General features: G+C 58.4%; 1 protein-coding gene across 5 annotated transcripts; it reads right to left on the reverse strand.

The window, feature by feature from the left end:
- Window positions 1-3936: 3936 nt before the first annotated feature.
- GPRIN2 (G protein regulated inducer of neurite outgrowth 2) lies at window positions 3937-11260 on the reverse strand. Of its 5 annotated transcripts, none has more exons than XM_074382167.1 (4): window positions 9149-10612; window positions 7876-7999; window positions 7306-7369; window positions 3937-6266 (listed from the first exon to the last, which is right to left on the reverse strand). In XM_074382167.1, the coding sequence occupies exon 4, from the start codon at window positions 6258-6260 to the stop codon at window positions 4884-4886; it is 1377 nt and encodes a 458-aa protein (XP_074238268.1). In that variant the 5' UTR covers window positions 6261-6266; window positions 7306-7369; window positions 7876-7999; window positions 9149-10612; the 3' UTR covers window positions 3937-4883. The 5 variants fall into 5 exon arrangements, with proteins under 5 accessions (XP_074238268.1, XP_074238269.1, XP_074238270.1 ...); XM_074382168.1 differs by having other exon boundaries at window positions 7306-7416; XM_074382169.1 differs by lacking the exon at window positions 7306-7369.
- Window positions 11261-12698: the final 1438 nt, after the last annotated feature.

Below are 12698 nucleotides of genomic sequence, written 5' to 3' on the forward strand. Positions count from 1 at the left end.
TGGTCTTGAACTCCTGAGCTCAAGCAATCAGCCCACCTTGGCCTCCCAAAGTGCTGGGATTACAGGCGTGAGGCACTGTGCCTGGCTGAATCCATACTTCTAAGCTTGCTGTTGCTCTCAGACTTGCAGATCAGCCTGCTAAACAGAAGTAAGTAAGAGTTGAGAAAGCAAAGTGGCCACTACAGAACCAGTCTTGCTGAGAACAAGGACACGGGTCAGGCTATGCTACCCTCCTTCCGTGGCCTTGGGAAGGAGGGATGGGTGCTGCTGGAGTGAGATCTAGATCATAACAGATCAGACTTAAACTAATTTGCCCAGGATGACGGCGTGGATTTGGAGGGACCTGGGAAACTCAGACCTACGGGATGTCCCAGTGATATGTCCTGGGCTCCATACCAGCCCTGCCCTGCCTGACAAGTTGGATGAAAACGGATAAAGGACTAGTCATAGCTTCAGATGGCAAAACTGGGCTGGCCAGAATGAAAAAGGAGAAGGAATTGAACAGGGCAAATGCCAAGCTCTGCATTTAACTAACCAAGGCTGCTTGGCATGAACAAAACTGAGACAAAGAAATGCATGGAGAAAAGATCTGGGCATTTGTGGGCCACAAGCTCGGCATGACATGGATGCACATATTGATGGGTGCACCCCAGATGGCTGTGACTCCCCCTGGCGGTTTCTGTGTACAACTTCCCCCAAAATAGGTCCTACAACTCCATGCAGAGACCTATCCTGGCACCCTTAGAGCTTCCTAGCCTGCGTGCCAGAGAGAAGAAGTGCCTAGAGCCTCCATCCACCCCTGGGTGGTCCTTACTCGGAGGTGAGATTGCACCCAGGGCTCCCCTTCACAGTCTGGCTTGACTGAGATCATACCCTGCCTTGCCTTCTGTCCTCCTAATTTGCTCTCCCCTCCCTAATAACTCCAGCATCCTCATCTGAGCAGGACCTTCTGGAGAACCCAACCCAAGATGAGTGGTGAGGGATGGGGTAGCCCTCCTCCTCAATGCACTCTGGGAACTATATTTTCAGAGGCCACAGCCAGAGGACACAGGCCCGGGCAGGGTGTAAAGCTGTGGGTGATGAACCTGGAAATTCAGAGGTTCTGAATGAGGGACGTTTAAAGAAGTTGGATGTGGGCTGTGATGGCAGCCAAGCTGGCAGGGTAAGAGCTGGCCCCTGAATGTGGCTATGAGAGGGGTGCCCAACACCAGTACGGTGTGTGCTGAGCACTAACTCAGTGCCAGGCATTACATGGGTTACTCTATTTAATCTCCACACCAAGCCTGTGAAGGAGGTACCATTGTCATCCCCATCTTACAGATGAGGAAGATCATCAAGGCTTGTAACTTGTTCAAGATCACGTGGCTATAGGTGTGGATCCAGATTCAAACTCCAGCTTTAGCCCACTAAGCTACAGTGGCCAACCCCAGCCCAATGTATTAGGACCTGCATGTAGAAGACCCCTTCAGCCCTTGTAAACTTAGGTAGGATTTAACATGTCTAGGGGAACAGAGACCTCATCCAGGTGACACAGGAGGTAACGTCACAGTGAAACAGGCAATCCCTGCTTTTCACCACCACCAGTACTGTGACCTCAGGCCAGCTCTACCAGTTTCTTGTGAGAATCATGGCGCCTGGGGCCAGACAAGGAATGCACGTCTTGTGTCCTGGTCACAAGACAGACATGCCCAGAGGAGACAAGCTCCAGGAAGCCAGGCTTCAGCTGCCGGGGGTCCTGACTGCCAGAGAAGGATAGCAGGTGGGGAGAAGCGGGGAGCCCCTGGAGAAGACAGAGGTGGGATTCATGCTGAGGCAAGGGGCTCTAGGACTCTGGGGTTTATGCTCCAAAGAACAGAATTTACCAGGACCAAATAAACAAGACCAGCCAGGACCGATGCCCCGTCCCTGCTGGGGCCTGGCAAAGCTCTGATCTCCAAATTTCTATCTATTTTGAATTCAAAACCAAACAAACACATCATCAGTAAACTCCAACACCTCCCAGAGCGGGGCCTGAGAGGGACCCAGAAAGTCTGGCCAGAAATCTAGAGTCCAGGGGGAGGAGATCTGTAAACTAAACTACTGGCTGTGCTCTGGGGCCCTAAACCACTGCGGGCATCAGGCCTGTCCCAGGAGAAGGCACAGCTAGGGGAGTTGAAAGGGGTCTCTAGTTCCCGTCAGAACTGAGGCTGCAGTCACCCTAAGTAGACTCAGCAGCAGCAGCTACAGGTGCAGCTGGGCTAGGAAGACCGGGATTGTGGTTTAGCCAGGAGAGCGGTCTGGGATCCCAGCCGAGACACAGGTCTGGATTCCAGCACCACCCTGCAAACATTCATCTCAGCGATGATGAGGTGAGTGGGAGCTTGGCTGGGCTGAGCCCGGCCTGCTATCTTGGCGAGCCAGGGCAGCATGGAGGTAGCACAGAGTGGCACCCAGTCAGCATGAACGCATGAGAATCTGCATGTGACAGAGGAGAAAGTCTCTTCATGAAGTGGGTTTCACTAGTCCCAGCCAAACCCTGTGGCATGTGACCCCTTCTGCCCTTGCTGAACCTGCCACTCACCTTGTCCCAGGTAGCAGTCTTACCCTCCTCTTGCTCAAACTGAAAACTTCAGTCTCCTGAAATGCCTCCTCCTTCCTAAATCCACTACACACACGTGTGCCTGTGTATACATGAGTGTGCACATGTATGAACCCGGCCCCCAGCTGCCCATTCCATTGCCCCTGAACAGGCCCCTCCTTGGAATCCCCTGGCACAGCCTCCTGGGCTCCTGCCTCCCACCTCTTCTGCACCCTGCTCTTCTCCACTGGCAGCCAAATGGATATTTCTAAACTGAAATCTGGTCCCCCCCACCCCACACCCCTTCCACAGTTCCCCTGAAATTCCTTTCCTCAGTTACACCAGGATCTTCACAATGGGGACCGCTGGCCACCTCCCAACCCAACAAACACCCCAAATGAGCTGCCACTGCAGAAACTCATCATGGTCCAGGCAGGACAAGCATATCCAAATGCTGGCCAGGCTGCTCCATCTTGCTGGCAGGTCCTGCCCTCCCTCCACCCACCCATCTAACTCCTTTATCCTCAAGACCCTCCTTAGCTGTGGCCCTGTGTGAAGGGTCCCTCCCCATGTACCCAGAGTCATTTGTTCTCTCCCATGTGGCCCCAACAGGTTATGATTCCTGAAGACCCGACGCAGGGCCAGGCATGAAGATGGCATATACCACGTGTCACTCCCAGAACGTGAGCTGCCTGCCCTGGCACCATACACAAAGGAACCGACAGGCCCAGAATCCCAAGAAGAGGTATACCTGTGCATAAGAGCAAGGCACATTTACAGGTGAGAATGGTCCATCGTGGGGCTTCAGGAGGCATCTGACCTGAAGCACGCCTTTCTCACTTTATCCTTGTGGCCTGTTGAAATGCCACTTCTGCTTTACAAATTGACCCACCGTTGCACAAATCATTTCCACCTCAATGAGTACCAGGTCCTTGAAGATGGGGAAAGCTGAGCCAGTTTGAGAGTCCTGGGCTCCTAAGTACAGAAGAGGCCCCAGGCACAGGCCAGATCATGGGCCACGACCCCACAGTAGCCCTTTGGCCCCTCACAAGGGTAGATTGGGGGACTATGTCCCAGGAGCTTGGAGTCCTCAACACCAAGACCCAGGATAAGAACACAAACCCACTCCCATTCTTCACAGGCCTTGAGAAATCTTTGGGCAATGAAGTCAGACGTGCCAAACCCCTGTGTTTCTGTCTCCCCAAGTCCCCTGGCCCCTACTGCCTAGCCTAGGTCAGGTTATGTGGGCAAGGGAGCCCCCACAGCCTCACAGCCCCTACTCCAGGGCCCAGGGTAAAGCTCCCTCCCTGTCCCCCTCCATTCCTGCCCTCCCTCCTTCCACGAACTGCACCAGCTAGGAAGAAATCCTTAAGCCAATGGAATGCGGTGAAATAGTACAATTTTAGGCTTTGCAACTTATTTGAGGGCAAGTGGCCGCCCACTCTCCCCTTCCTCAGGCCAGCCTCTGGCACAATGACCCCAGATGCCTGGTAGCCCTCCGCAATGGTCAGCATCCTCCCCTGCCATCCCCAGCCCACACCATGAGCTCATCCAGGGCAGGGGCAGCCTCTGGCTCATTCACCACAGAAACACAGAACCCGGCACAGAGGATGCGCTCAGTAAATTCTTCTTGTACATAACTGCACTGAACTGGACTGGGAGCATGTTACAGGGAAATCTCCCAGGCTCAGCCAGCCCTGGCTTTGAACCTTAGTCCCACCTCTTCCAGCTGTCCAGGGTGGGGGACATCGGCTACAGCCTTGCCAAATGCCTGTGGTTTCATCTGTAAACCAAGGTGACGAGGTGAAGACTCAACAAGCACAGTATGCAGCACACAGGGGGCCTCTGGTTACAACAGTCGCCTTCCCTAAAAACTCCGGCAATCCCTCTCACCGTGGCCTCACACCTCATGTCGAGAATTCACTACTTCTCAGCACTGCCTTAAAATAAAGCCACCAAGAGTCTGAGGAGGAAACACAGCAGAGTTCTGAAGGTGGAGTGAACAAAAGGTCTTTTATGGAAAACTCAGGATCTCCCCTATGCATGGTGCTGAATCCCTGTCTCAAAGTTCAGAGCCCAGAAGGTGCAGAGATGTGGCCCTTGAAAATCAAGCCCTTAAGAAAACAGCCCAGCTGCATGGAGCAGGAAGCCCAGGCTGCAGTCCTGTGGTCTGGAAGCAGCCGATGTTCAGGTGACAGACGTGCCCAGCTGCCGGTGGTTGCAGGGAGCATGAGCCCCCACCGTCCCTGGCCCAGGTCTAAGACCAAGTCCATGGGCCCAGGCCTGCTCCGGGGGCCGCAGCTCCTCACTCGGGGGCCGCAGCTCCTCACTCGGGGACCGCACTGGAGCAGCCACAGCAGCTGGGGCGCCGCAGGGACTGCATGACAGCCCGCAGCGGCCCCCTCCGGCCTTCCACAGACAGGCTGTCTTCGCTGGTGGGTGCCCGCTGCAGCTGCTCAAACTGCATCTCGAGGTGCTTCTGGATGGCCACGCCGAGCACCTCCGGGTCCACTGCAGCTCCGTACACCTCCCATGTCATGCCCTCAGCATCCCATCGCACATCCCGCACAGGGGACGATGCCTCCTCCAGGCTGGACCCCAGAGTTACCTCTGGGAACACATGCAGGGCCACAGGTGCTTCCAGGGATGGACTGGTGGCCACAGCCTTGCAGGTCGCCACGGGGGCCACCTGCACACCTGCATCTTGGGCTGACAGTGGGGATGCCTCTGCAGGGGCCAAGTCACTGGCTGAGGTCATGGTCCACACATCTTTGGTCCTAGAGCCAGGCTCTGGGGCTAAGCTGGTGGGACCCCAAGGGTGGGCACAGCAATGGGAGTGCCCAGGGAGCCCTCCAGACAACCTACAGTGGATCTTCACCCCATGCTGAGCCTGCAGCCCAGACTCGCTCACTGATGCCACTAGTTTGGGAAAGGCCAGGATCCCTGTGGCATGCAGAGCATGGCAGCAGCCACCAGCCCCTGCCTCCCTCATGTCACAGAGTAGAGCAGCTGGGGGCAGAGCATGGCAGGTGGTGGTAGCTGGCTGTTTGGGGGCTTTGGAGTCAGCCTGGGCACTGCTGCTGTGGGCAGTTGTGTCCCCCAGGTCTAGCGGTGGCACCGACAACTGACTTGCCCCCAGCATCCGGGCTGAGTTAGAAGTCCCATCCTCAGGAGCCAGGTCTCTTGCCAGGCCTGCAGGGGCCTGGCCACCCTGGCCAGAAGTACCACCTGACTGCAGCTGAGCCCTGTGGATGGGGGAGCTGCCAAGGGCTGAGCAGCTGAGACTGGCCTTCCGGGCACCACTGTGTCCCCGCATCTGGGTGCTACGAACCAGGTCCGAGTGGCTCCTCTGCATAGAGGCTGCGCTGGGGGCCCGCAGGCGACACAGGTCACCACCACCCATGGTGGACACATTGCCCACAGTGCTGCTCCGCCAGTGGCCTCCAGCACTGGGTCGTGCCTCAGGGCCAGAGGCCCGTGCCGGCTCCATACTCTCAGGCTGGTCCCCCTCTTCCTCCGGGGCCCGGGATCTGGCGCTGGCCTCGCCCAGCTGGGCCTGCCACACGGTGCTGCTGGCCCTCTTGCAGAGCTCTGGCCTCTGTCCCCGGCCTTCACCCAGCAGGCTGGAAGAGCTCTGGGACAGGGGCTGAAGGCGGGGGCTCAGGGGTGCCTGGGGACCCGGCTCCGGGTGGCTGGAGTTCATGGCTGCCTGCAGGGGAGAGAAAGGGAAGGAGTGAAGTTGAGTTGGGTGGCAGCACCTAAGCTGATTCTACTGTGAGCTCCCACAGTGTCTTCACTGGGGAGACAGCTTCAGTCCCAGCCTGCCTGACTGGTCAGAACCGTATGCAAGGTGGTGACAAGACACCAGACACTTCGAATCAAGGTCATCCACATTAGACACAGGGATGACACTGCAAATTATCTCATCATCAGTCCCAAACAATTGGAATCTGCCTTAGGGTGGGGTCCCGGAGGCCGCCACCATGTCAGCTCTTGACTCTTCACTGGCTGGCTTGTGTGGGAGGGAGGGGGGAGGGCCAAATCTGCTGGGGCTTTGGGGATGGAACTGCAACACTGTGGGACGACGGATCTTGGTAAACCAGCATGGAAGCACTACGGCCTCAACCGACACAGCTGGACAAGCCAACACTAGGCTACTTCCTCCTGGGACTGGCATCAACTCACTGTGGACGGGGCCTCGTGGTACAGAGTGGGAGCTCAGAGAAAGTTCAGGGGATGAGGGAGTGATGACTAGAGGGCTAGATGACTGAGAATCACCCTGGCCTCCCCCCAACCACCCCCATCCTCCCTGGCCTCCCCCCAACCACCCCCATCCTCCCTGGCCTTCCCCCAACCACCCCCATCCTCCCTGGCCTCCCCCCAACCACCCCCATCCTCCCTGGCCTCCCCCCAACCACCCCCATCCTCCCTGGCCTCCCCCCAACCACCCCCATCCTCCCTGGCCTCCCCCCAACCACCCTCATCCTCCCTGGCCTCCCCCCAACCACCCCCATCCTCCCTGGCCTCCCCCCAACCACCCTCATCCTCCCTGGCCTCCCCCCAACCACCCCCATCCTCCCTGGCCTCCCCCCAACCACCCCCATCCTCCCTGGCCTCCCCCCAACCACCCCCATCTTCCCTCGCCTAGCCTGGCTGAGCTGGCATGTCTCTAGGTTTCCCTGACTCCCACCTCTAGCTCCAGGGGCAGGGAGAGGCCCACACATCAGCTTTTTCCACGAGGGACTCACTCAGCATCTGGTCATTGATTCCACAGCCATCTTCTGAGGCCCTACTGCCTGCCCAGTTCTGGGGCTGGAGAACATGGGATTCATTCAGACCTTTCTGTACCCCTGGGGACACTGCAGCAGTGAGATAAGATGCCCACCCATACATGATGTCTAGCCCACCGATCAGACCCACCACACATGATGTTTAACCCCCACTTGCCCAGTGTACCTGCACCCTCATTGTTTCCCACCCTCCCTGCCATTGCTGTCACTTCCCCCAGCCACAAAGACCACTCTGGACTTGGCCCCTGACCCAGCTGCAGCCTAGAGTCAGCTCTGGCCCTTTCCACCTCAGCATTTCTTTCCTGACCCTCCAGCCAGGCAGCCTTCGTCCCTGGCTGAGCATCAGGCCTGGATGGATCAGTCTGGCCAACTGTCAGCCTCCCCACCAGTCTGAAGTTGGCAAAGCCTGGCCTGCGGTCTGCTCCCCTCCGGCTGTCCAAAACCCAGCATTGATCTGACGTGTAGTTGGCACTCAGAGAATATCTGCTGTGTGCCTGACCAAGAAAACAAGCAAATACAAGAACGTACCCACAGAGGAGGGTGCTGAGTGCCAAAAATGGAATTTGTGGGTGGGCACTGCCAGGGCAGGAGAGCTCACTTAGGGTGAGAGATGAGAAAACGCTTCCTGGAGGACCAGTCACGTAAGTTGGGCCTGGAGTGAGAGAAGCAAGGTGTTCAGGTGGAGAGCAGGGTGGGCAGGAGGAGAGAGGCTATGTGTGCAGAGCACACGAGGGAAGCAGTGGGGTCAGTGTCTGGGCCACCTCAGCCCTGGCCACAGCAGTGAATTAGGAAGATCACTCTGGGATTCCTTGCCAGGCAGGACCAGCTGGAGAAACAGGGTGGGGACAGGAGTCGAGAGCTGCATTTGGGCAATCCCAGACCTGCCCTCCCACCCCAGGCTGATAAGGACTGCCAGGAAACAAGCTTCCCAGCCAGGTGAGCAAGGCTACCCGAGAGGAAATTCAGGAGGGGCTGTGGGACTCGGTTTCTGTGTAATTACAGATGTCTTGCCGGCCCAGCACTCAGGAGACAGCTGATGGCTGTTGAGCCACATGAGGATGATACTGGTGCTGTAGTCCCTGAGACTCCAGCTCTGCACAACTTCCTGTGATGATGGAAAGGTTCTACCCTGTGCTGTCCATTGGGTAGGCACCAATGCCATGTGGGTCCCAAGCACTTGGCAGGGGGCTACGGCAACTGAGAAACTGAACATTGAAGTTTTCTTTTTTTTTTTTTTTGAGACGGAGTTTCGCTCTTGTTACCCAGGCTGGAGTGCAATGGCACGATCTCGGCTCACCGCAACCTCCGCCTCCTGGGTTCAGGCAATTCTCCTGCCTCAGCCTCCCGAGTAGCAACATTGAAGTTTTATTTGAATCTAACTGGCCACATGAGGCTAATGGTTACCCTATTGAACCGTGCTGCTCTGAACACAGCTGCAGCCTGGTAATGATGTCCCATCCCAGCTGCTTCATGGGGCTGAAGTTAGACTTGTCCCTGAGAGGGTAAGGAAGAGGGGAAGTAGCCAAGAGAGGGCTCTGACCCAGGTTCTGCCCTCAAGGAGCTCTAAGATGAACGTACAAAGGAGGGCAATAAAGCCGGTAACAGCGACGATAATAACAGCTGCCAGGGCTGATCACTCGCCAAGTGCCAGGCACATGCCACATCCTTTGCACACCTTGCCTTTATAACCATGCAAAAGGTCTGATTTCGCCCTAATGGGACTCTGGGAAGATTTTTTAAGATGAGATAAAGAACAGGCATACAGAGGTATCCAAGACCTGTAGTGTTCTTTGAACGCTACCTTAACATTCTCTCTCCAGCCCCATTTAATGCCGAAGTTGCGATGGCTGTGGCCAATGTCCTGTGGCCAGTGCCAGGCTGTCCTGCTGCCTCAGGTTCTGCCTGTCAGCAACTGGAAGATCAACCAGCCTCATATGCAGCAATCAACCAATGTCATTCTGAGTAAAAGCCCCCAGTTCTCAGGCACTTCCAGCCCAGCTCAAACACAGAGACCATGGAGTCAACTTAGAGTCCCACTCCCACCATGCTGCCGAAGCAGAGGAGCTCAGGCCTTTGGTATGTGCCTAGGGGACTACCAAGACCACCACAGGTGGTTCCATCTCAGACTACACTGTGACATCTACCTAAGCCCCCCTAGGTTTTGTTTGTTTGTTTTTGAGATGGAGTTTTGCTCGTTGCCCAGGCTGGAGTGCAATGTCACGATCTCAGCTCACTGCAACCTCCAACTCTGGGGTTCAAGCGATTATCCTGTCTCAGCCTCCAGAGCAGCCGAGATTACAGGCGTGCACCACTGCAGCCAGCAAATTTTTGTATTTTTTAGTAGAGACAGGGTTTTTTGCCATGTTGGCCAGTCTGGTCTCGAACTACTGACCTCAGGTGATCCACCTGCCTCAGCCTCCTAAACTCTGGGATTATAGGCGTGAGCCACCACGCCCAATCCAAGTCCCCTCTTGTTAAGTGGCAGGCATTTGGATGATGACTTATGTGTCCAGCAAAACCAAAACAGGAAAAGTAAACATATATGGTCAGGCGGAAAAACTGGTTCTATGTTAAAATACGGACCTTACCTCTCAGAGACCAGACAGAAATGCACACAGCACAAATCCCCCATTGCACAGTGGGGATAGAGGGCAACATCCAGGAGGTAGTTTAATCCACCCCAGAGTGAACCGGGCCTGATAGGAACACTCAGGGCCAACTGTGGGCAGCGCAGCAGGGAGCACTCCTGAAGAGAGGGTTTAGAAGAGACAAAAATCTACCCTTCACAATAAACGTGCCTTAAGGGCTACATGCCCCTGGTCACATGCTGTGCCAGGAAAGGGTTCTGGGGTAACCGTGGGGGTCAGTGGCCCCATGGATGCGGCTCTACTCACCAGAAAGAGGCCTAAGCGCCCACCAGCCCCCTGAGCTTCCTCCTCTGGGCAGGATCTACCCACACTCCCTGGGGGCACCTAGGTGGAGAAGGTTCCCCAGCCTAGCAGCAGCCTAGGCGGCCGGTGTGTCCCTAACTGCACGCTCACAAGCACTCACTCCCCAGCCTGGGACACACAGGCCCCTTTGCAGTACCAGCATCTACACAACTGCACTCTGCACACCAAGCACAGGCCGCCCCTGCTGCGGGGCCAAAGGCCTGAAGACACCGCACCGCACCACGCAGCCTCGCCCAGCACAGCTCCCTTCCCGCCCCTCCTGCACAAAGCCCACCCGGACTTAGGGAGAAGGGGCCTCAATACGGCCCCGAAACGAGGCTACAGACCTTCTCGGGAGCAAAGGCAGCCACTGCAGGCAGATGGGGCTGAGGGCCGGGATAAGGATGCGGGGCAGGAGGAGCCAAAGGGCAGCGAGGCTGGGGGCGGGGTAGGCGGCGCAGGAGGCTGAGGGAGGGAAGAGGGAGAAGAGGAGGAGGAGCGATGGCAGGAGGCGTGGAGGCCGAAGGAGACAGGGTCCCAGACAGACTCGTGAAAAATGGGAGGATGGGCAGAGGAGACGTAGAAGAGGGGACAGCACAGGACAGGACAATGAGAGGCGGAGCGCCGGGAGTGCGGTGCGGCCACCGGGGGCGCCCGGCGCTGGGCAGGGGCCGGGATGTCCGGGGTCCGAGCTCAGGCAGCGGGGAGGAGTGGGTTCTGGGGCTCCGCAAGGGGGAGGTCCGCCCACCACGCCCCCCGCCCCCACGGGTGTGCGCGGAGCCGGCCTCTCACCCTCTCGCCCGCCCCGGCTGCGCAGGCCGAGAGAAGCACTGCTCCTGCGGCCGCCACAGGTGCCCGGCGCCGCGGCCCAAGATGGAGCCGGAGCCGACCTGGCCTGGGCCCGAGACGCCGCCCGCCGCCGTCGGCCCGGCCCGCTGAGCCCCCGCCGGGGACAGGGAGGGGCCCGCGGAGCGGCCGGCACCAGGGCGGCGGGAGGGGCGGCGGGCGGAGACCTCGCTCACCTGGGCCCGCCCCGCTCCAGAGCCCGCCCCCGCCCCCACCCGCGCCCCGCCGCGCCCCGGGACCTGCGCCCGCGCGCCCCCGGCCCTCCTTCCCGACACCTCCTAAGGCCGGGTCCCCACTGCCCTCGATCTTTTCGGCCCCGCCCCCACCGCGACTGCCACCCCACCTCCCCCACGCAACCCCACCGTCCCGGGTGTATATGCGCAGCTCCCCACAATCCTCCGGCCCCAGACCCAGCCTCCCAAGTCCACTTCCTCGTAGCCCCGCCCCCTCGCTCCCGTTCTCCTGCCGCACCACGCCCCGCATTGAGGTCTCCGCACAGGTGGCGACCCCTTTCCAGTCGCCTTCGCCATCCTGGCCCCGCCTCTCACAATTCTCTGGCTCCCGACCCCGCCCACGAGACCCCCTTCCTATAGGGCGAGCTCACCTCGGATACCAGGCGGGGTCTCCACTAGCCTCGGACTTCCCAGCCCCAGGTCCCTAATCCTGGACCCACAGTTCCACCCTCTGAGCTTCACCCTCACGGACCCCAAACCTGACTCCGGTCCTTCGAGCTCCATCATCCTGGCCAGGCCCCGGGAGCCCTCCACCGCACGCAAGACCCCAGCCTGGTAGAGTCCTTCCCCAGGTTTTCGTCTCCAGTCCCGCCCCTCAAGACGGGTAATCTACCACCCCTTTCCCCGCCCACGTGCCCCTACGCAGCCCAACTTGAGGCCTTTGGTCTCCCAGCCCGTCACTGCTGACCCCAACAGCGGGCGAACGCGCAGGGCCGTGCGGGGATGAGCCACCTCCACCCGAGCCCGCTTTCTTCCCCGCAATTCCCCAAAACGCCTTCCGGGACTCATGACACCGGGGACCAGCCCAGGCCCTGAGCCACCCTACCAGGCTGAGGACCTGGGCGTACAGTTCCCTCAACACCCCTCAGTCTCCACAACCGTCGGCCAGCTTCAGGATGCAGGGACAGGCAGCCCGGCTTCCCTCCACCCACAAGGGATTCCTGCTGTTCACCCAGGGCCATGCGGTGTGAGGTGCCTGTACTATCCCTGGGCCCCAGTCTCAGACACTTGGGTCTCAATGTCTGTCGCCTTCCCTTGCTCCCTGTCCCGGGACCCTAAACTTGTTTGCCCAGCCCTGTGCTGAGCGGTTTTCACTCCTCCCTTCCAGTGCTTTGGAGCCAACACTAATCTCTAATTCTCCCCGTTTGGGAAGCAAGGGACCTCAGTCTGCCTAGAGACTCAGACTGCCCCGAGTAGCCCTCTCCAGGGAAGACTGAGAACAGCTCTCAGATTCTGGCAGATAGCTACCTTTGGCCAAATGCCCACGGGGGTGTCCATGCGAGGCCCCAGCCTCTGGCATCCCCAGTACACACTGCTTGGTAGGGAGATCCTGCTTAAAGGG

Source organism: Saimiri boliviensis, chromosome 12 (genome assembly GCF_048565385.1).
Source record: "Saimiri boliviensis isolate mSaiBol1 chromosome 12, mSaiBol1.pri, whole genome shotgun sequence".
In the NCBI taxonomy this organism is placed as follows: Eukaryota; Metazoa; Chordata; class Mammalia; order Primates; family Cebidae; genus Saimiri; species Saimiri boliviensis.